Source organism: Solanum tuberosum, unplaced genomic scaffold, assembly GCF_000226075.1.
Source record: "Solanum tuberosum cultivar DM 1-3 516 R44 unplaced genomic scaffold, SolTub_3.0 scf00011, whole genome shotgun sequence".
NCBI lineage: Eukaryota > Viridiplantae > Streptophyta > Magnoliopsida > Solanales > Solanaceae > Solanum > Solanum tuberosum.
Window position 1 is genome coordinate 915,701 of NW_006238938.1, and position 25,456 is coordinate 941,156.

Here is a 25,456-nt window from a genome sequence, read left to right on the forward strand (position 1 = left end):
AAGTAAATTAGCTCCTCAATTATTAATTTTGGAACCATTTCTAATAAAGAGACTTTAACGGCATCAAAATTCTCTATAAACTAATTATATAACCATTAATGAATGTGTGTGACTAAAACCGTTAGGGGATAGTCTGGAGAAAAAAATATCTCCTTTTGATTCAATAGATAATTTCAAAAAGCTCTTTCAATTACTTGAAAGAAATAACGATTCAATCCAAACAAGATAGTGAAGAAATATTTGCTAATTTATATCTCTTTTGATTGAACAAACTAGCGAACGACTATGCAACTCAATTTAACATCCATAAACAAACTCAAGCATAAAATGAGGATTAACATCGAAAATTATTCATCAATATACCACGTTTGTCATAATAATTTATGGAATATCAAACCTCATCAAAAAATTTATTGGTGTTGGTGTTGTTATTGTTATTTTTATTATTATTATTAAAGAAGCACAAATTTAACCTTCTTTCAATTACATCGAACCCCTGATTTAGAGCTTGTTTGAATTGGCCTATTTTAAGCTAAAATAATTTTAAAGCACTTTTGGAGTGTGTGTGAGTGAGTTAAAAATGCTTATAAGCACTTTGTTTTAAGTCAAATTGCTTAAAATTAAGTCATTAGTTAAAAATTTTAATTTATAGCTTTTAGCTTATAAGTAAAAAATGAAAAGTCAATCTGGACAAGGAGGTTAAACCTATTTTAGTTACATCAGTACTTTCCATATGAATAAACAATTACCAATAAAATTATTCCCTTATATATATGAGAAGAAAAACAAAGAATGAATGATTTTTTTCTTAATTTGGTAGAAGTGAAGATGATAATATTGAAGACACCATTTAACAATATTTATTGCTAACAAAATTGACAAAAGAATTCTGAACAACCCAACCAATCTGCCTAACACTTTTTTGAGAAAAATTACCAAGCTTTAGTCATGATAATAAAATTATTATAAGGAATTAAAGAGGATGGGTAATTGATTGATATGATGTATAACCAGTGCGATAAATATTGAAGAATCTGGTAAAAAAATTGTGAAGTCATCAAGTAAATTTGAATGATCATTGTGACATATGGAAACTTACACATAAAACAAAAAGATATTCGCAAATTATAACATGAAGATCATCTAATAATATTTGTGTATCCAAATTTAAAATGATTCATCACCTCATTGTAGACTTCATCGAAGTTCTTGTTGTGCTCTTTGTTGTACATCTTCGGAATTTCTAAGAAGGATATAAACACATGATAGTCATTTTTAAAACGTTCCTGCACGAAATTATACCATAAATATTTAATTGTGAACTCATATCTGAGACTCTAATAGATATGTTGATCGAACTTTTTCTTTTTCGTATGTGTATTTCATATTAGCTAAAATTGTGATAATGATTAAGTAACTCTTAGAAACATCATTATTTAGTTTTGTTCATTGTTTAACCCTGTAATTAATTAGTGAGACTCGTTATTTTCTCGTACGGGGATGTTAAGAATGCAATGTTTTTTTGTATTAATCATAAGCTCATTATTTCGTTGTTATAAAACAACAAATTACTTACCAAGTTTTCAGAATTTTTATTTTAATACTCCAAATTCACATTAGAAACTAAAAGTATTTCAAAATACACACTATTTCTTGTTCTTTTAGGCCTCATTTGTTTTCATTAAAATTAAGACATCTGAATCTGAATGCAAATTTGAATATTAAGATATTTTCTCTAGATCTGAACACTAGATGATTAAGACTGTTTGTTTTTCAACATATGAAAGTGTATAATTTATTTATTTGTAAAAATAATAAATATATATACATTTGTCAAGTAAAAAGTAATTAAATATTAGAAAATTTGAATTTAATAAAATTAAATTATTATTTGATAAATTATAAAATATTTATGTTCGCTAGTGATGATAAAGATAATTTATAATTATGGTGATGATAATAGTTGGTGTTAGATGCTAGTAATAGTAATGGTGACGGTAAAGAATAGGAGCACCAAAATCATTGAAGGTTAAAAAATTACTATAATATGTCATAATCTTATCGTGTATTCTTTACTAGACTATACATATTTATTCATGATCTATGTTCTTTATTGATTCTTAATGATTATACTAATTCACTTTAAAAATGCCTCATCATAGGAATACGTGGAAAACATCAAACACATGAAGTGCAAGGAAGGTTTATAGGATTGAGGCTGTGAGTTTTCTAGAAGAGAACAAAGTGGTAAAAAAAAATGTGAAAGAAAGCAATTTTAAAGGTTTGTGGAAGAACACGGTAATTTTATTTAAAGCATTTAATGCAAAACTAAATAATCTATATATAATTGCTAATTAAGGTCTAAATACTATTAAGACATATTTATGGATCTGACTGAAACAGAGCCATTAAGACTCAATTAGCGGCAAGATCTTAATAAAAACAAATGTACTTAATGGGTTAAGATCTGAGCAATTCAGATTTAGACCTCCATTAAGTGCAAACAAATGAGGCCTTAGTCTTTATTAAATTAACTTTGTATGACGCAATGACAAAGCTAAGAAATTTGTTAAGGGTGTTCAAAATTTAGTATATATCTCGAAAAAGTTATCCCTAATACAAAAAGGAAATGGTTTACATTATCACTTTTTTATTAAATGGTAGAAAAAATGGTGCTACACGTTATAACCACAAGACCTGTGAGATGCTCCGAAAAGTAATTTTCAGAAAGAAAGGAATCAGACACATTGATGCAATAATTAAAGGGTTTCAAATCTCAACAACGTAAAAAATACAATCATGCTACAAATAAAAGGTGATAAATCTTTTAAACTAACTGAAATTAAATTTTTTTCTATTTGCTTACTTGGCCCAACAATCAGGTGGAGACAACTCAAATGGATAGCTTGTCACGAGGTATTAGGACTCTCATAAACACTCTGAGATTGGGAGATAATTGGCGTTGGGAGATAATTGGCGTTCACCTCTAGAATATGTACCAAATAGTGCTTTTTAGAACCCATTTTCAAGGCAAATTAGCACCAAGTGTCGCACCGATCTGGAAATTTCCTGTATAAACTGTTTGTGGAGAATGACAGACAGAAAAGACTTGATCGTCATTTTTAAGCAGTGAAGCCATGGTATTTAGAGGTGCAGAAGGAATTATTTCATCCATGTTTGATCTGTTAAAGTCGGGATTTTAAAGCCAGTTGGCTAGAGTCCCAATTAAACTTGATTTGGACACTCTTGGAATACTGACCCCCAAATTTTCCTAAGAAACAGGTATATTTTATATGTTCCTTTAAAGACTACAAGAGTTATGTTATGTAAAACAAATAAAGTAATGATACAATATTTCATTGCGGAAATCTGCGGCTTATAAAGGGTAAAAAACCACGACCTTCACCTCAACAAAAGAATACAAAGCTATGTAACCTAAGGAATTATAAACTCTAAGTCCTAGATGCCAACAACAACCTAGATTGTCGACCCAACTTCAAGTTATGAATTCAGATTAAAACTCTTGCAATCGTAGGAACTAGCTCTAATTCCTAAACTCCAACACAAACCCCCCAAGGTTTATGTTCCCAAGTCTTTAAGTCGCCCCAACTTGAAGACACTATTCCTACTCCAGTTTATACTTCATTGGATCAAAAATACAACTCGATAAAATCACAATACAAGAAAACTTGACTGAAGAACTATAAAACATATGTCTATGAATATGGATCAGGTTCTTCAATCTTGTTTCCTTGCATTCGATGCACTTTGTAATATAAAATCACTCAAATATAAACTCCCTATATTTGATTGTATTCTGCTTGTAACTCTCTGTTTAAGTGCACAGGTTTCTTTGGAGTAAATCTTGCCTCATTTATAGATCAAGGATCTTTCCTTCTTCAATTGGATCTCGGTTACTTTTGTAGTGGTTCCTACTTCTTGTAGGATTAGGCATCCTATTTTAAGTAGGTTATTCATTATGTGCTTCCTCTTGTAGGACTCCTTTATAAAAGGAAACTTTCTCTACTGGTTTCTTGTCGAAAAAGCAATCCCTCCACTGTTTTATAACTTCTAATTCGCGTGGTTGACATTCTCCTTATTCCAGTCGGATACAGTCTGAAAGGAACATGTCGACGCAACCTTCTCCTTTCATCTGTTCCCTTATTTGTCAATCATCAAAATCTTTCTCGATCTAACAGACACTCAATAGGCGACGGTCTAGTAACTTCAAAAGAGACATTGACATGTTTTGCAGGACATGGTTTGTTCAATCTTATATTTTACACAAACCCCACGTCAACCTGAAAGTTATCAAGTGACTCGGAAATGGGTCCAACTCGGTTGTAGCAGATAAGTATCAGCTCTATTAGCACATATTGTATCACATCAAATTAGCATCAAAGAGTCGTATCAGCTGAAATTTTGTGCGAAAGAGTTGTATCAACGTTGACAGCTACATTTCGTAAATAAAATAGCTACATTCATTTTTTTAAACTATAGCTACATTTTGTAAATACGATATAATTATATGTTTTCTTCAAAATATTGTATAAAGACTTGCAAGAGTTCAAGGCGCTACGAACTCGTGCAAATCTGTTCACAAAAATCATTACAGACATGTCACTTCCGTGTGAGATTCTAAGATGAACAACTCTACTAAATTCACCATTTTACTTCCAATGGTAATTTTTTTGGTCTAAAATTTTTTATGTTGTTTGGCTAAAATGGAAAAATAAATATTTATTTTGACTCAACTCTTAATTTATCACATACTTTAGATAGAATTGTGAAATACTATTTCTGAAATTTGAGCTACAATTCGTAGGAACGAAGAATAAATATTTAGCATGTATAACTTTCGGGTGTATATGTATATCCCTTATATATGTGTATATTTATGTATATCTGTCTGTAATATACATGAATATCAATGATATACAAGTGTGACACATTTTTCTACTCGATTTCAGTTACTATTAATTTGGACTCTGAACCAGCTCAAATCACCCTTAAATCTTCTCATATCAATCAAACCCACTTAAAAGTTCCTTTATTCATGGAAAATGATAATTTGCAGTTACTATGTAAATTTTCCCCGTGAAGAAAGGCCCAACCCATCATTTTAGCCAGAGTTTAGGACTGAAAAGATGCACTTTTTTTTTTCCACTTCAGTACCCATATTGGAGTTTGACTATATCTGGATTTGCTCTACATAAGCTCCATTCATAGGGAAGTGCTCCCTACAAAGGTTTTTTTCATACTCATGGTTCAAACTCAAGACCTCTCATTGAATAAAGAGCAATCTCATCCACTGCACCACATCCTTGATGAATATTTGTTAGCTCCATTTTTTTGTTAATTGGTTGAAAGTTAAATGTGTTTATTTCAAATTAGTAGAATTAGAGGTGAATTTATTTGTAGGGTTTCTCTAGTGATGGTCTTTTCGGAACAAGGTAAAAAATGTTCTTAAATTATACTTTCTCTATTTCAAAAAGAATAACCTAGTTTGACTTGGTACGACCAACTTGGCAAGTGTATTTTGGATAGTGGATGCCTAAAAGAATAACATGAGCCTTCATGAGGTTAGCTGGTTAGGCAACTGATTGGTGACTACATGCAAAATAGATACGGTCTTATTAGCCTAAATTATAGATGTCTTTTTTGGGTACGCTTAATTTAACTTATATAAATTGATAATGTAAAGAATAATAATGCTTATTATAGAATTAATTGAATTAGGAAAAACTACAGAGCTATAATATATAGATAATATGGCGATACTTTCAGAAAATTATCTAACATAGCTATATATTAGGATTTTATAGTAAATCTCTCATCTCTCTTCCTCTCTCACTCGCCACTCTCCGCCTCTCTCTCTCTCGCGTGAACTTCCCTCTCTCCTCTTAGTTCTCTTCTCGACCTCACTCCCGATCTCCCTCTCTACAATTCCTCAGAGCCACAAAAATAGGAAGAGAGACAGTATAGAAGGTCCATAAACAACGATAACACCTAAGAAAAAGCTCAGACTATTGGACTCAAGTCTACTATTCCAATCTACAAGGACCTAGTCTGTTCGAATCGACGTCAGAAACAAAGCAAGCCACAAGGTTTGAGAGTCTAAGGCAACACTAGCCTATCTTAGCCTAAGGCCAAACATGCATCAGAAAACAAATAAAACTCATGTAATTTCACATAGCATGCAAGTCACATAACCAACCTTAGTAGCATGGTGCTACCCTTCATACAATAGTAATAAACCCTAAATCATGGGTTCTAAGAAGAAAAGCAGAAATATCTTGGTACTGGCCCCCAATTCACACTGATCATCATGAATTTATGCATTCATGCTCAATCTAAATAAAAAAAGAAGTCAAAGACCACTTGTAGGGCAACCCCACATGCTCTAAATCACAAGACCAGAGCTTTTCCTTTCCGAATGACCTCTGAACACTGCCACACTATATAGAAAAAAGGATCACAAAGTAAGTACGATCGTTTAGACACTAAAAACACATAAACAAAAATGGACCAATTTAGAGTCCAATGGGAATTGTGGGATCCATGTTGGGAATTCTAGAATTGACTCCTTCAAAAGGTCCTAAAGTATGTCTCAAACTTTTTTCCAAAGTTGAACGCAATTTAAGGCCTGAAGCAGCCACAACAACAACATGCAAAGAAAGCACAAAAGTCAAGCTAAAGAGACTTGGGAAAGCAGCTAAAACACCAATTCTACCTCGAACGGGGGCTCACCAACACAACCTAATCATACCACAGTGTAGCCTCAACATTTACAGATGAGTCGAAATTTGAATCACCCAAATCTGACTCAAAATGACCAAGAAATCGCAAATACACCTCTCCAACTAATTGTTGATTGCATCTCTCTTTATTTATAAAGACATAGCTCAACTCTTTACCGCATTCACGAGATGGAGGCTCGTGATCGTGACTCATTAAGAGGCTGACCATCACGATTGCGGAGACCTTGCTTTGCGATGACTAAGGAAGGTCAATTGTTCATCGTGATCACGATAATGAGCCACGTGGTTGTGAAGCACTAAAGCCCAGGCCTTTGCGAACGCGACCAAGGGGCAGATTATCACGAAGAGCAAATTGTCCTACACCAGCTGATGCACATCAACTAGTTTTTCCAAGTTCCAAATCTGCGACAGAGTGCTTCAAATTTGTTCGGAACCCCGTACACCCAAATGAGATATGCAACCCAAAGAAATTTGATATTCCGGACTTAACGGAGTAGTCAAAATTCACATACGAGGTCATATTGATAAAAAAGTAGGTCCCACACCCAAACTCCATTTTATGTCAAAATCCACTTGGGGGCTTGAAATTAGCCCGAAGGCCTCGAGATCTAAATGAAGGATCATTCTAGACCAAACTCAACATTCCCGAGCTAACCATGTTGACGCAATCCTCATCCGAGCTTGTTTACCCAGAAGGTTGACTAAAGTCAAGTTTAGGCTTCAACTTGAAAGTTAAAATTCCTAATCGCACAAACTCCCACTGAAAAACCTCGGGAGTCTATGTTACCAACCTAAAATGACCCTTCTAGAGCTGATGGAAGCATCAGAATTGAATTCTGAGGTCATATTCCTGAACTTCTGATAAAAAAAGACCGTGCAAGGTTTAAAAGCTCCCTAAACACTAAAACTCGCACAAAAACTAAACGAATGACCAAGTGACCAAACAGAAAGCTCTAAATGACGAAAATGAGGCATAAACACACAAATGACCAGGATGTTATTGCAACATCCACTACTAAAAAAAGACTGTTATTCGTGAAAAAAAAGGTCAAGAAGTACTTGAAGGCTCAAACAAGTTAGAAAATTGCTCCTGCATATCATGCTCGGTCTCCGAGGTAGCCTTCTCAACTAAATGATGTATCCAACAAACCTTAACCACATGAATAGCTCTCAAAGGAAACATCTACACATCTCTAGCAAGAATAGCACCTAGCTCCTCTACAAAGGTAAAGCGATTATCCAATTCTAATGCACCATACTGGAGCACATGAGACTCATCTGGAAAATACAGACGCAACATAGAAACATGAAAGACCAGTGGGTAGTTGAGAACATCAGAGGTAAAGTTAACTCATATGAAACCTCCCCAATTGTCCGAGAGATCTCAAAAGGCCCAATATACCTAGGGCTAAGCTTGCCCCGCCTCCCAAATCTCATCACTCCCTTCATAGGAGAAACACGGAGAAAAACCAATTGAGAACCTCAAAGGTCGATGCCTATGATCTGCATAACTTTGGTGTGTACTTTAAGTTGTCTGAAGCCTATCCTAAATCACCCTCACCTACTTCAAAGCCTCATGTATCAAGTTAGTGCCATGTGGTTTAGGCTCTGTAGTCTCAAACGAACCAACTGGATAACGACAACACCTACCATATAAGGCCTCAAACAGGGCCATCTGAATGATAAAATGGTAGTTGTTGTTTTACACAAACTCCACCAAAGGTAATAACTGGCCCCACTGACCTCCGAACTCCAATACACAAGCCCACAATGTGTCCTCAAGGACCTAAATAGTACGCTCTAACTGACCATTAGTCTGCGGGTGGAAGGTTGTGCTAAGGTTAATGTGAGTACCCAACTCATCCTGAAAGGTCCTCTAAAAAACTAGAAGTAAACTAAGCATCCTGATCTAATATAATATAAACTGGCACAACATGAAGACGAACCACCTCATAAATGTAGATACGGGTTACCCTCTCGGTGCTGAATGAAGACTGAATAGGGAGAAAATGTGTTGACTTGGTTAATCAATCAATAATGACCCAAATGCTAGCAACACCTCTAGCAGTTCAAGGCAAAACTATCATAAAGTGGATTGTGATGTGATACCACTTCCACTCCGAAATGGGTAATCTTTGAAACACACCACTAGGTCTCAAATGCTCCACATTCACCTGGTGGAAACTAAGACAACGGGACTCATAATCTGCAATATCTCTCCTCATACCGCCCCACCAGTAATGTTTCCTTAAGTCATGATACATCTTTGTGGTGCCCGGATGAATTGAATGTCTAAAATCATAGGCCTCACAAAATATCAACTGTATCAAACCTCCAACTCTCGGAACATAAAATACGGCCTACAAACCTCAAAACCCTGTCTAAATCAAAGATAACCTGACACGAATCACTCGTTAACACCGGATCTCGAAGTGCCACCAAGGCCTCATCCTCAAACTGACGGCTTTAAATCTGATCAAGTAGAGAGGACTAAACTTCCACATAGGCTAAAGCACGCCTAGAATCTGAGACATCCAATCAAACCATCTAATTATCTAAGGATTGAATATCCAAACTTAGGGTCTCTCCACAGTAGATAGGAAGGCTAGACTACTCATACTCACTACCTTCCGACTCAAGGCATCCCCTACTACATTCACCTTTCCCGGATGGTAGAGAATAGAGAGGTCATAGTCCTTCGAAAGCTCAATCTAGCAATGCTACCTCGAATTAAAGTCCCTCTGGCTCATAATATACTAAAGACTTATGTGATCAGTGTAGATATCACAAAAAACATCATACAGGTAATGCCTCCAGATCTTAAGTGCAAACACTACCGGCACCAACTCCGAGTCATGAGTGGGGTAGATGTGATCATAATGTTTAAGCTTCTTTGATGCATAAGAAATAACCTGGCCACTCTACATCAAAACACAACCCAAATCGATGTTGAATGCATCACAATAGACCATGAAGCCCTCTCCATCAACTGGAAGAGTCAATATAGGCGCAATAGTCAGCAACTCCTTGATCTTCCAAAATTTCAACTCACACTCCTCAGTCCACTCAAAAGGCACATGAAAGTGAGTCAACCAAGTCAAACGTGCAGCAATGGTGGTGAAATCCTCCACAAACCGTTTGCAGTAGCCTGTCAAACTGATGAAGCTCTGAACCTTAGTACTTGAAGTAGACTTTGTCCAATCATGAATAGCCTCAATCTTAATCGTAGATACCATGATGCTATCCTTAGACACTATGTGCCCCAAGAATGCTACAGACTCAAGCCAAAACTCGCAATTTGAGAACTTTGCATAAAGTCATTGATCTCTTAAAGTCTGGAGCACAATCCTTAGATGTTGCTCATGATCACTCTTCTCTGCAGATATACCAAATGTCATCTATGAACACGATGAAGAACAAATCAAGACAAGGCCTGAACACTTGTGTCATAAAGTCCATAAAGTCGGCAGGGGCATTAGTCAACCCAAAAGACATCACTAGGAACTCATAGTGGCCATATCGAGTCCTATATGGTCTTAGGGATGTCTGCTACCCTAATTTTCAGTTGATGGTAACCAGACGTCACATCAATCTTCGAAAAACATTGTGGCACTGTAAAGCTAGTCAAATAAATCATCAATCCTAGGCATGGATTAGCGGTTCTTCACAGTTACCTTATTCAACTTCCTATTATCAATACACATACGCATCATATTGTCCTTCTTCAAAAAAAGAATGGGAGTGCCCCAAGGTGATACACTAGGCCTAATGAATCCCTTACCTAAGAGATCCTGAAGGTGAACACTGAGATCCTTGAGCTCTATAAGGGCCACCCAGTACGGCAAATTAGAAATAGGCCGAGTACTCGGCTCAAGCTCAAAAGGAGAGTTAGTATCATGCTCTAGGGGTAGGCTAGGTAGGTCGGTAGGAAACACATCTACAAAATCTCGGACAACAAGCACAAACTCAACTGAAGTGACCACCCTACTCACATCCCGCACATAGGCTAAATAGGACAGACATCTGCTAGCCACTAACCTCCGAGCCTGAATAAAATAGATCATTACTACCGGTGTGCTACTAATAGAGCCCTGCCACACCACCGGAGGAATACCAGGCATGGCTAAGGTAACAGTCTTAGAGAAATAATCTAAAATTGCATGTTAGGGGGATAACCAATCCGTGCCCAGAATCACATTGAAATCCAACATATTTAACAATACAATATCATCTCAGGTGTCACGCCCCTAGATAGTAACTAAGCAAGATCAAAACACTTGATCCACTACTAAAGACTCACCCACGGGGATCGACACACGTAACAATGCTTCCATAGGCTTAGAACTCATACCCAAAATGAGAAGAATAATACACACACACAAGAATATGTAGAACCAAGGTCAAATAAAGTCGAGTTTGGCTGATGGCATAAAAGAATCGTTCATGTGATCACATCATCTGATGCCTCAGCCTCAACCCTCACTGGAGCTGTATAGAAATGACCCTGCCCGCCTCTGCCCTTGCCATCAGTACCTCCCTGGGAACACCCAAAATACCTTTGTTTCCACCACGATGGTCGTGACGCTAACCTCGACCCTTAGCTGGAGATATTAGAGGTTGTGCTGGTAGACTTGGTTGTGGAACTAGATCAATCCGTCTATGCAAAGGGAAATCTTTGGCTCAGTGACCTAACTCACCACAATTAAAACAACCTAAAGATATTCTACTCCCAGAAGAATGGCCACCATGGCATGAAGCATTAGCCTAGGACCTATGAATCTGGGTAGATCCAATCTCACTCCAGCTATACTGATCTCTATCTAAGCTTTGCCATATAACCTGAACAGGCCGAGTGGGTTGTCCTTGCTGAAATCGCTATTGAACCCTATCATATGCCTCTCTAGGCCTAGAGCAGGACCCACTATAGCTACCCCCATGTCTTTCTCTCTTGTAACTGCCCCCATGGGCCTCACGATGTAGCTCATCAATAATATACAAAATGCAGAAAAAAGTGACCTGCGGAGACAGGGACTAAGTCTCAATCCAAAGTTGGAGACTCAATCCATGAACAAAACACTGAAGGCTCTCCTCCTCAGTAGGTAAAATCATAGTAGCATGACGAGAGAACTCGTGAATCCTCACTTCATACTTTGACACGGTCATATAGCCCTACTCCAACATAGAGATCCGATCCCAGAGGTGATCTCTGACGCTGTGAGGGATGAATCAGCCAAGAAGGGCTTAGAGAACTCGGTCCACGTGACCGGAGGGGAACCAACTACCCTGGTCTCAATAAATGTACGCCCCCATTGTCTGACCAGGTCATCAAGCTGATATGTAGTGAAGTCAGCTCTTCTTGACTCCACTAACCCCAAGATATGAAGCCGCTCCCGGCAGGTAATAAGAAACTCGTGGCATCCTCACTCACAGCCCTAAAAAAACCTTGGATGTGAAAGTCTAAAGAATACTTTAAGCATTTTTTGGTCCTCTAGTAGCATAGCTCTGGCCGCAATCACGAGCTAGGCACCCCAGGTGTTACTTGGGCCCTAGGTGACTTTGTTAAGTAACCAAGAACCAGCCAACTCCTAGACCAGCTAGCAACAGTGACAATCAACAAAACCAGTCAACTCCCAACTCAGCTAGCCAGAATGAAAACCGATCTAGGCCGCCCAACCAAACAGTCCACTCACATGGGCATAACTCCTAGCTAGTAAGAATGACTTGGGGACGTGTCGACTCTGTAGAGGATCTCAGATACCAAGGCCGCCCAACCAGCCAGTCCATTCCAAGGGGCATACCACCCAATTAGCAAGAGTGACTCGGGGGCATATCAACTCCGAAGAGGACCTTAAGTAGGCTTCAAACCATCGTGGATCCATTTTCACACCCAATGGTATCAATAGAAAGCTCCCAGCCAAGCACAACTCAATTTCCAAACATCGCAATAGCACGAACCTCCGGTAACACCTCAAAGCTGAAGAAATACAGAGTGAGAGTATAGAAGGTCCACAAGAAATGATAATGCCTAAGCTAAGGCTCAAATTATCAGACTCAAGTTTGCTATTCCAATTTACAAGGACCTAGTCTGTCCAAATCGACGTTAGAGACAAAGTAAGCCACAAGGTTCAAAAGCAATACTAGCCTATCCTAGTCTAAGGTCAAACATCCATCAGAAAACAAATAAAACTCAAGTAATTTCACATAGCATGCAATTCACACATCCAACCCTACTAGCATGGTGCTACCCTCGATGCAATACTAATCAACCCTAAATCATGGTTTCTAAGAAGAAAAGAAAAAATAACCAGGTACTCCCATACATGATAATCATGAATTTACACATTCATGCTCAATCTAAATAAAAAGTAAGCAGTAGCCTACCTCTAAGTCAACCACGTAATCTCAAAATCATAAGGCCGAAGCTTTTCCTTTCTAAACGGCCTTCGGATGTTGCCACACTATCAAAAATGGGATTACTATGTAAGTACAGTCATTTAGAAACAGAAAACACATAAAATGGAAATAAACCAATGTTCGAGTCAAACAAGAATTGTTGGACCCGTGTCAGGAATTCCTGAATTGACCCCGTCAAGAGGTCCTAAACTATTACCTCAAACTTGTGTTCCAACATTTAATGCAATTTAAGGCCCAAAGCAGCCACAACAACAACATGCAAAGCAAGCACTAAACTCAAGCTACATAGGCTTCGGGAAGCAACTAAAACACCAATTTTACCTCAAACAAGGGCTCACCAACACAACCTAATCACACCACAGTGTAGCCTCAATAATTACAGTTGTGTGGGACTTCGAATCACCCAAATCAGATTCAAAATGACCAAAGAAATCACAAATACACTTCTCCAACTAACGGGTGATCGCGTCTGTCTTTATTTATAAAGACAGACCTCAACTCTTCACTGTGGTCGTGAGAAGGAGGGTCATGATCGTAACTCATTAAGAGTCTGACCATCGCGATCGTGGAGAGCCTACCTCTCAATCGCGATGACCAATAAAGGTCAACATTTCATTGCGACTGAGGAAACGGGCCACGCGGTCGCGAAGCACTAAGGTCTAGGACTTCGTGAACGCAATCAAGGAGTACGTGATTGCGAAGAGAAAATTGGCTTGCACCAGCTGATGCACATCAGGTGATTTAGTCGAGTTCCAAATCTCCAACAAGGTGCTCCGAATCCATTCTGAACCCCCATACACGCAAACGAGACAAGCAACCCAACCATTTTCAATGTTTGGACTCAGCTGAAATTTTGAAATTCCCAAGCGAGGGCATCTCGGCAAAAAGTGGGTCTGACACCCGAATTCCATTTTAAGTCAAAATATGCAAGGGACTCTGAATTAGCCCAGAGGCCTCATGATCTAAACGAAGGATTGTTCTAGACAAAACTCAACATTTTGGAGCTAACCTTGCTGACAGAATCCTCATCCGAGCTTGTTTACCCAGAATGTTGACTAAAGTCAAACTTAGGCTTCAATTTGAAAGTTAAAGCGCCCAATCGCACAAACTCGCACTGAAAACCTCGGGAGTCATGACAACTATGCTACTAGCCTAAAATGACCATTCTCGAGTTGGTGGAATCGTCATAATTGGATTCTGAGATCTTCTTCATGAAATTCTGGTAAAAAATGACCGTTTAATGTTCAAAAGCTTCCAAAATACTAAAAGTCGCACAACAACTAAATGACCAACTAGGTGACCGAATTGGTAATCCTTATAAGTCATAAATGACCTTGGGTCACTACAAGAAAGCTCTAAATGACGAATAGGAGGCATAAACATAGAAATGACTTGGAGGTCATTACATCAAGTACTGAAGTTAGGGATGGGCATAATAACCGAAAAATCCAATTCAAACTAATTCATTTTTTTTGTTTTTTGGTTCGGTTTTAATTTTCTTTTTTCAAATGAAAATTTCTTCAATTCGGTGCTCGGTGTAAGGGTCACAATTTTTTGGCGCACTAAACAACCAAAATTTTACTAAAATAAGTTTTAAAAAGTATCACTCAACTCATATTTGGCAGAAACCTTTCTAGACCAAGCCCCAAAACCCATACCTAATTACCTCATCCAACATTTTTCTTCCAGCCCATTACATTTACAGTTTCCTAATTGTAATTCCTAATTTCCACTAAGCATTGGGTAGAATAAGATGATATTTTTGAAGTCTTCTAACATTAATTGACTCTTCTCTCATTTTTTTTCTTCATTATTTTTCCTTGTATAATGTTGATTATTTAGGACCTTACGGGGAAAGAAAAAATAATTGAAAAATAAAAAATATGAAAGTAAAATTAGGAAATAAAAGGGTTGATATTCTTATTCTTTGTAGTATCTTATCATATTCTGCTAGACATAACATTTTTCTTGACTAGACATTGTAGTATTATGAATTTGCAGTTTTTTTTTCATTGTGATATGATAAATGGAGTACAAAAACTACATGAATTTGCAGTTATCATCATTGTTATATGAAAAATGGAGTAATACAATGATAGTTGTCCTCACTAGGTAGTATGCTTACAATGCTTTAAATTTTTTAGTGTTTTATATTTTTATTTTGTTTTCATTTTATTTGTTATTTACATCAAAAAAATTGATTTAGATACATCGAACTAAATCAGATCGAAGTTGAACAATCTAACTAAATCAAATTAGTTTGGTTCGATCTTTGGTGCACACTCTTCGAAAATCAAAAATAAAAAAACTAAATCATAATTTGATATAGTCGTACTGAAGAATCCAACACCCACCCCTAACTGACACAATTCGATGTTGCATCATTTATGATGCACATTTAAATAGTTTAGATCGGCATCACACATCACCAGGATCTCACTCTCATCCAACTTTGGTGAGACCTCCTTACTTTGGAAAAGGTGTAACACCCCACTACTTGAAAGAACTAGAATTAGAAAGAAACCATTTTTTGGAAATAATCAAATTTGGAAATTTTTGCAAGTTAGCTAAGTATGAGTTTTGGGTCAACTTCAAACGACCATAACAAACAGCACATAATGAGTTAGGTGGACTACAAGATATCAAATTAAAGGTCTTTTAATTATCTTTCCAACGCCACTGAGTTTGCTAGTTTTCGAGTTCGTGTGAGGGAGATATGCCCGTTTGAAGTCGGGTTGTCTGGATAAGGAAAGTCAACCGGATTTTAGAATGGTATTTTAGTCTTTTCATTACCTAATTAATTAAATTCATTTTTAGTAATTTATTTGGGGTCCAAACTGATTTTGTTCAGTTTAAGCTTCATAAAATTACGCTAGGGTTTTGAGAGAAGAGAAAAGAGGAGAAGAATAGGAGAAAAAGCTTAAATTTGTCGCGTTCTTGAAGTTTCGCTTGTGGATTTCGCCAAGGGTTAATCCCTACGAGGTATGTGAGATCACATAGCATTGGGTTCGTTCACCCATGCGCCAATCATGACTAAATTCAGCATACTTATGTTCTTGAAAGAAGAGTGTATGAGTTCTTGATGAATTTTGTTAAAAGTATCGTTTGAATCTTGATTGTTGAATTTTGGAGGCGTTCTTGAGTTAATTGCATGAGATTTAAGGTTGTTTTTTAGTAGATTCTTCTATACTTTGGTAGTGCATTCGAATCTAAGTGTTTGGGGAAGAAACCAATTGAATCTAGATGGTTTAGAGTTGAAGAACGAGAAAGAAAATTCGTAGGTTTTCTGGGCAGGGGGTTGGCACACCGCGCCACTCAGTTCACCAAAAGAAGGCGCCTATAGTTTGGTCTCTGGGGCATCTCTCAACTTAGTGCTCCCCAAGCCAGCATCTACAGTTCAGGGTCTAGCGCCCTGTGCCACTTAGTACGCTAGGGTCGCCAGGTCATATACCCTCTCACACTTCTTTCCGTTTCAGTTCCCTCGAATCGTACCTATGTTTTCTAGTTGATTTCTACACTCTAATGTACGTATAAACATCGAGAGATCATCCATAAGATGATATCATAAACCTTGAATCCATAATTCAAATTCAAGGAAAGTTAAGAGCCAAGTCTAAAGAGTTCTTCGAGTCTTTCGAAAGCCTTTTGCAATTGTTTAAAACTTATTTTAAAGACTTGAACATTGAGTTGAGTAAGAATAAGAGTGAAGTTCATTTATTCAAAAGATTATATGGGAACTAGGTATTCCCAAGAGTTAAAATGTTTTCACATTCAAACCACATAAAGAGTTATGTTTATAAACATATGAGATAGTATATTTTGGGAGTAGTACGGAGCACCGATTTGGGGACATATTTGAGTTCAAATAATTCAAAGTCTCCATAAACCGTGTAGCCAACATGGGTAGAAAAGGGTCATACTTTTTAGATGATTCCTTAATGCTTTAAGCATAGACTAGTGGATCCGCTTAGTGAGTTAGATTCTATACAACCGGCAAGGTATAAAAGGGCCCTAGCAGCGTGAGGCAAGACGTTGTGTCATCACTTAAGCTCATAGAGATGGTTGTCGGTCAAGGTTACCTGCATTTTCATATACAAAACTAAGTTATTGTTGTGTATTTTATACACTGAGTTGTTATATATATGCTTTAAAGTTTTCTTTATATTGAACCTTTATTTCTCCATTATATTAAAGAGTTGAGTTGAGTTAAGACGAGGTAGGATTCTTCAGTTCCTTTTCAGGCTTATGTATTATTTTAGAATTCCCCTTACATGCTCGTACATTCAATGTACTAATTTGACTTATCAGTGATGCTTCATCCAATACTAAGCATTAACGATCGTTCAATAGTAATATAACTTAACTAGTAAGTTGGGGTCGAGTCCCAAGGGAGCGGTTTGTAATCGAGAATTAATAGGAAAGCAAGAACTTCGTTCAAGTCAATTATAGCTAAAGAAATATACGAAGAAAAACATATCAAATTAAATGGTGACACAAGTGTCAATTATCAAGGGGGTTTTGTAATCAATTATCAACTAAAACAACAATTAATACGAAATACGAATATGGAGACGACATTTTTGGGATGTGAAAGGAGTATGGGCTAAAATAAACAACCGGGTAAATGCTATTGATAGTAAATTGCTGTAAATTGGTAACTAAGCTAGACTTTAGTGGGGGTAAATTTTCTTTGAAACAATTTACCCCGAATCAAATCGATTTCTCTCGAACACCGATAAGCAGCAATTTAGCACAGCCTTCGCTTTAGTCCATTCACTCTCTCGAGCTGAGTGTGTGGGAGGAGGGTTTAGGATTCACTCTCTCGAGCTGAACCCACGACAACCTAATAACCACCGATTATCGATTCAGTAGTTTTGGTTTTAAAACCTCTCTCTCGAGCAAGTCAAAATCATGAAGATAAAATTGTATTTGCAACTACAACCCCATTAAATTCAAACACCACTACTGAACGAAATCACCTTTAAATAGAAAATTAACTATCAATTAGCAATACCCAGTAGTAAATTCAACCCATATTCACATAATCACACCCCAAGAATTGGGGTTTTAGCTAGACAAAGTAAAGAGATAGAAATCGATACTGAAAAGTGTTTCCATCAAATGCGTACGATAGATATTGTCTTTGTACACGTCTAAGATGAAGAATCTTCAATTCCCACTTCCAATTGCTTAGAAATGAAAATTTTCAAATCTTCTAAGCTTAAGAACAATGTCTCCAAAACTCTAAGATCTAAAAACTGAAAAAAATATGATTTCCCTACAAAATCTGATACTAAGCTAAAAATTTAAACAAGTATTTATAGTTTGTCAAAAGAGTGTTGTGAAGGACCACTTCGGCACTGTTAGTCGGGATCGGGATCGGGATCACCGATCCACTCGGCGATCCGCCTTTTGGGCTAGTTCATCACCTTTTTGCATTGGCATTCAGCAAATTTAGGTTCTGTAACGTTGGGCGATGGAATACTGCATCGTGGAATCGTTTGGTGACTCGTCGACTGCTCCTTTATTTCACCGACTCGATTTTCTCCTTCAGAGCTTGGCACACTGGAACATTAGGCGAGACCATAGCCATTCGGCGACTCGCCTAAAGGTTTAGGCGATCCTCAAGCCGTCTTTTCAGCTGCCTTGTTCCTTTTTGCCCAATAGTATCCATGTTTTGCCTCTAACTCCAAATACCTGAAACTCAAGGTTTTTCATCAGTTATTGAGACAAAATATGCGTTTGAGGACACTAAATCTATCAAAATAAACCCCTAAAAGAGTCCAAATCGTGGACTCATCAACACCCCCAACTTAAACTTTTCTTGTCCTCAAGTAAAACTCAAGGTGAACAGTTCAAAAAGGATGTCTCAAAGAGTGCTACACAAGACTCAATCATGAATACATACAAAAAGACTCAACTTATTCGTGCAAGGATCAATTGTGCACTCAAAGATTCAAGTTGTGACTCACCATTACCAAAGAATCTCAAGCTCACTATACTTGCTTCAAATGCAAGTTCAAGCTTAACAAAGGTATTCAAATGCCCTCACACAAAGAATGATTCCATATTCACTCAATGGTTCAATAATTTAAAGTTTCGGAATCAAGATCAACACTCACACTCACAAAGATAAACACAATGCATGATTTCACCCATAGGCTTGCCCTTATTTTCCAATCGACTTTTTCTTCAGCTCATTCATAATCAAAAAGGTCTTTTCAAGGCTCGTAATGGAGCTGAGTGTAAAGGTATGGTCATTTAGGCTTATAGGTTGAAATCCTCATGAAATGTGATGTGAACAACACTTTCTTTCCTTTTCTTCATTATTTTCATTCAAGCTCAAAAGTCACCTCTTATTCATCTTCCATGGATCATTGGAAACCCCATTTTCTTTGTATTCTCATAACTTTATTCCACAACTTTTTCTTTCTTTTTCTTTTTCAATCTTTTCTTCTTATTTTTTGTTATATGAAGGGGTTCCATTTTTCTCAAAACGTGGAATAAAGGGACTTCTGTGCATTTTCTTGATTTACCTTCTCTTTTCACCACACCTCCAACTTAGGCGTTTGGCCTAAGTTGGCTATTCAAACAAATCATGAGGATTCTGGGTAATGGATCAAGAAAGGTTAAGCTTTCATCAAGTTTCTTCCGAGAAAAGGGTAAGGCTCAAGGGGTGCTCAAAAAAGGTTCACACACTCACAAGGTAGGCCACAAAAGAGGTATAATTTCAATTGTTTCACACTCTTTAAAGTTGCCTAAGATCATCTCAAGAAATTTGCATCACTTAGTCAAAACCGGACCAACGGGGCAAATTCTAGGTGTCATCACACATGGTTCACGGTAAGCTCATCAAACAAGGCATTGACACCAATGTCAAACAAGACTCCACACTTTCTCTAGTGTGCAATGTTCATTACGAGAGACTCAATTCGATACTTGGCTAGTCACAACGAGATTCAAAGAGTTCACATATTATCTATGCAACTTCAATTGGCCTTGTCGTAGCCACACATTCATTTTTGTTCGACTATGAGCACTATTCAAGTTATCGATATTGATCAAAACCGGTACTCAAATTTACAAGAGAACAGCCACATTCAACACATAAATTTTTTTGGAAGGTTTAAAAATCGTTTACAATTAAAAACAAGGAGCCACAAGCTCAAGCATCCACAAAAGGCAGTGTATAGCACAAATTTAGCTCAAAACCCAAATATATAAACAAAACAAGAATTCTGAATGTCACACAAAAGGTGAGCCTCACGCCACCATAATTAAAAACATTTGTCCTCAAATGCAACAAAAATATAATATCCATAAGTCAAAATGAAGAAAAGAGAGAGATGGAGGTAAAGAGGGGATCATGTCTACGCAGTCGCTCCATCTGTCTAGGCATCAGTGCCTGGAGTCCCTTCAAAAGGAACAATAGCACCAAACTCATCAGGATTTGCTATAGGTGTATCCGCCAAAAATTTCTACAAAGTTGCATAGATTCCCCGGGCCCATGAAGGAATAGAGAGGTCTCGTGGATTAGTCTTCTTGTTAGAACTGGGCCTCTTGCATTTGCCTTTGTTTCCAGGTGGAGGTTCTTGCTTTCCCTTTTTCGGAGGATTTGACCTCCCTTCATTTAATTTGAAATTTCATGCTCTTATCAGTCGAGGTGGCATGATTCTCCCAGCAACTTTAGGTCTAACCATGTCTGGAAAGCCTTGAGACAAAGTTAGAAAACATTCGACAAAAGCACAGAAAATCAGTTGCAGGCAAACTCGCCAAACCTTTCGGCGAATCACCGATATCATTCGGCGAGCAAGAGTTGTCTCACCAAAAGTTACAGTGCCAAAAGGATGCAGGGGTGCAGACAAAGGGTGATCAAGAACACGTTCGACGAGTCCCCAAGTGCCTTCGGTGACCTCAGGCTTCTCGCCGAAAGTTACAGAATCTAACAACACATAAAGCATGAAATTAAAAGTGAGATGGGGACATTAGGCGAACCACCGAGTGGTTCAGCAAGCTCGACCCAGCTCGCCAAACGACCCAACGTGCCTATTTTCAACCTAACTTCTCGAATACAACCCCGTAACCCCCGAAAACAAAATCAAACCATACACGACTCAAATTTAAACAAGACCCATTACATATAAGCACAACCTCATAAATATACTTCATTTTAGAGCACAAAACGATGGGAATTAAATAACCTACACAATAATGGCAATATATTCAGATTAAAATAGGCATTTAAACATTCTAATCCTATCAAAGAGGCCCATCACATATCATCAACATATTATTTCTTGCATAAGAGTACAAATTACTAAGAATAAATGCGGAGTTCGGAAAACCAACCTTAAATGCCGATAAAAATAAGATTGAAAAGCTAGGCGGTAATGTAATCCAAATCCAACCACCAATCGATCAACTAAAATATTTATAGAATGCAGAAAAATCCAAATTACTAGATAGGTGCGAGTTTGGGAAGATGAAAACTTAGGGAAAATGGGCTAGTTTGAAATTTAAACCTTTGGCCCTTTAATAAACCGTCCAGTTCTTGCCCATTCGGTGACGTTACTCGTGATCGCCGACCCACTCGGCAACACGCCGAGTGGTCACTTACCTCGCCAAATTTTACAGGATCCTCAACTGATGTGGGATGCAAACGGCGGACAAGATCGATATCACTGACTTGATCAACTAATCACCAATAATTTCTTGGGCTCGCCGAGTTTTACAGAATCTACCTTAAAGTTGTCTTGAGTCTAACAGCAGTCTAGGTTGGGGTCGCCGACCTCTTCGGCGTTTTGCTGACTGGACTTCAGCTCGCCAATATGCATTGTTCAAATATTTCCCACACTTTAACTTGCACAATCAACACACCATTATTCTAAAATAATTATTTAAAACGATAAAACCTTGGGTTGCCTCCCAAGAAGCGCCTTATTTAACGTCGTGGCACGACTCTCCCACTTAATTTTGATTTGTGGGGTAGAGACGAGACCGTACATGACCCATTTGGGTCTCCAATTGCTGAACAGATATGAATTGGGAAGTAGTTATTTCATTCAGCAGTAAGACATGCTCATTTATCTCATTCAACATTTTGTCGTGACTTTTGACTTTGTGGAGAATGAGTGAGAGTATCTCCTCTATTTGTCCACCCTCATTTGTGTTAGGATTTATACGCTCATGAGGGAGATTGTACCGGTCTTTCCTTTTATCCGGTGTTCCCAATTCCATGATCTTCTTAGCCACTAGATCTAACGGAGTCAACAGTGTGGCCAAAATATGGTCTTTCTCAATCTCCTTGTTGGTCATGGCCATGTGATCAATGAGCTGGGCTGCTATTGCGTAGGGTAGTCTTGAGAGGCCCCCTGGAAATATTTGGTCAGCCATTCTTTTGTTTTCTGGGCCAAGACTTTTGTAGAAGCAGTCCAATAGCACGTTTTCTAAGATTCCATGAGCTGGGCATTGCAGGAAGAGTGCCTTAAATCTCAGCTACAACTCATTGATGGACGCTCCCTCCAATTGTCTAAAACTTAGGATGTTGTCCCTAAGAGACATTATCCTCAAAAGAGAGAGGTCCATTTGGTCACCATTGCTACCAAACATGTTCCAATTTCCTACTGAAAACAGCGACACAAAAACTAAAACTAAAAGTTAAGCAAGTAGAACTACAACTAAAAAGAGCAACATTCAACTTAACTACAAATTCTTAATTAGCATCACTCCCCGGCAGCGGCGCCATTTTGATTTGATGTACTAGTGACGTTTCATCCAATACTAAGCATCAACGATCGTTCAATAGTAATACAACCCAACTAGTGAGTTAGGGTCGAGTCCCAAGGGAGCGGTTTGTAATTGAGAATTAATAGGAAATGAAGAACTTTGTTCAAGTCAATTATAGCAAAAGAAATATACGAAGAAAAACATATCAAATTAAAGGGTGACACAAGTGTCAATTATCAAGGGGGGATTTGTAATCAATTATGAACTAAAAAAATAATTAATACGAAATACGAATATGGAGACGGTATTCTTTGGATGTGAAAGGAGTATGGGCTAATATAAACAACCGGGTAAATGTTATTGATAGTAAATCGCTGTAAATTGGTAACTAAGCTAGACTTTAGTGGGGGTAAATTTTCTCTTGAACAATTTACCCCGAATCAAATCTGTTTCTCTCGAACACCGATAAGTAGCAATTTAGCACAACCTTCGCTTTAGTCCATTCACTCTCTCGAGCTGAGTGTGTGGGAGAGGGTTTAGGATTCACTCTCTCGAGCTGAACCCACGACAACCCAATAACCACCGACTATAAATTCAGTAGTTTTGGTTTTAAAATCTCTATCTCGAGCAAGTCAAAAACACGAAGATAAACTTGTGTTTGCAACTACAACCCCATTAAATTCAAACACAACTACAGAACGAAATAACCTTTAACAGCAAAATACCTATCAATTAGCAATACCCAGCAGTAAATTCAACCCATATTCACATAATCACACCCCAAGAATTGGGGTTTTAGCTAGACATAGTAAAGAGATAGAAATCGATACTGAAAAGTGTTTCCATCAAATGGGTACGATAGATATTGTCTTTACACACGTCTAAGATGAAGAATCTTCAATACCCACTTTCAATTGCTTAGAAATGGAAATCTTCAAATCTTCTAAGTTCAAGAACAATGTCTCCAAAACCCTAAGATCTAAAAATTGAAAAATAATATGATTTCCCTACAAAATCTGATACTAAGCTAAAAATTTAAACAAGTATTTATAGTTTGTAAAAAGAGTGTTGTGAAGGACCACTTCAGCGCAGTTAGTTAGGATCGCCGATCCACTCGGCGATCCGCCCTTTTCGCTAGATCATCGCCTTTCTACAGCCTTTAGTAAATTCAGGTTCTGTAACGTTGGGCGATGGAATATTGCATCGCGGAACAATTTGGTGACTCGTCGACTGCTCCTTTATCTTGTCGAATCGATTTTCTCCTTCAGAGCTTAGCACATTGGAACATTAGGCGAGACCATAGCCATTTGGTGACTGGCCTAATGGTTTAGGCGATCCTCAGGCCATCTTTTCAGCTGTCTTGTTCCTTTTTGCCCAATAGTGTCCATGCTTTGCCTCTAACTCCAAATACCTTAAACTCAAGGCTTTTCATCTGTTATTGAGACAATATGCGTTTGAGGACACTAAATCTATCAAAATAAATCCCTAAAAGAGTCCAAATCGTGGACTCATTATGTACTGATGCCATTTGGCCTGCATCATTGTATGATGCAGATATAGGTAACCAGGATCAGCATCCATCACCTCATTGATCCAATTGAGCATTCAAAGTCATTTGGTGAGCCTCATTGCTTTCCGGAGGACCCCCTTTTACATTGCTTTAGTATTTTCAATTGTTAGGATGATTGGGGGTCTTTTCTCGACATCCCTCATAGTTTTAGAGGCTTCTTAGACAGTTAGTTATTAGTTCTTTAGTCTTGTTATTTCAGTTGTGTTGATTACTAGACTTGAGTTGCCACTTTTTCTAGTTGAATGTTTACTTCTAAACATTTCAGGTTATCTTGAGTAAAGTTGAATTACTGATTCATTTTATTAATGCTTAAAGTTTTCCGCTGAGAGTCTAGCCAGACTAAGGGTTCACTTGGGGCCAACAGTGGTTCTCGAGTGCCAGTCTGGCCTAGGGTGTAGGCTCAGGGAGTGACAAACTTGGTATCAGAGTACAGAGTCCAAGAGTCCTAAGGAGTCTATGAAGCCGTGTATGTATAGTCCTAGTCATCGGTTTGAAGCGCGTCACATCTATAATTAGGAGGCTGCAACATTTAGGAACTACCTCACTTCTTTTATACTCATTTCGTGCGATAGAGTTTATCTCTATAAAGTTTCTTTCTAACTCGTGCTTGCGCGTATCTTTCAGATCATGCCTCCATGAAGAGCTGTCTGAGGTCGTTCTGCTAGAAGGAATGTTGAGGGAAAAGGGGTACCTAATGCACCAGAAGTGCAACCCTAAGGAGAGGTCACCAATGCTGAGTTTTGTGAGGCCATCCAGATGTTGAGCCAAGTTGTGACCAACCAAACTGGGCAACAAAGAGAGAATCGTTAGGAAGTGGCTGATACTTCTAGGATCCGTGAGTTCTTAAGGATGCATCCTCCAAGCTTCACTGGCTCAAGTTTCACTGAGGATCTGGAAAACCTTGTTGAGGAGCTTCAGAAGGTTTTTGAGATTATGCATGTTGTCGACGCTGAGCGAGTGGAACTAGTTTCATAACAACTAAAGA

General features: G+C 37.9%; 1 protein-coding gene across 1 annotated transcript; it reads right to left on the bottom strand.

Moving 5' to 3' along the window:
* Positions 1 to 7,944: 7,944 nt before the first annotated feature.
* Positions 7,945 to 9,997, bottom strand: LOC107062707 (uncharacterized mitochondrial protein AtMg00860-like). Its single transcript, XM_015313663.1, has 2 exons — positions 9,700 to 9,997; positions 7,945 to 8,039 (listed from the first exon to the last, which is right to left on the bottom strand). Exons 1-2 carry the CDS (start codon positions 9,995 to 9,997, stop codon positions 7,945 to 7,947), a joined length of 393 nt encoding a protein of 130 aa, XP_015169149.1.
* Between the last annotated feature and the right edge of the window lie 15,459 nt (positions 9,998 to 25,456).

Coding starts and splice junctions, on each gene's coding strand:
- LOC107062707 (XM_015313663.1), bottom strand. CDS start 9,997: ATGGTATCTACGATTAAGATTGAGGCTATTCATGATTGGACAAAGTCT. Junction 8,040..9,699: donor TGCATTCAACATCGATTTGG/GTTGTGTTTTGA, acceptor TGTATTTTCCAG/ATGAGTCTCATGTGCTCCAG.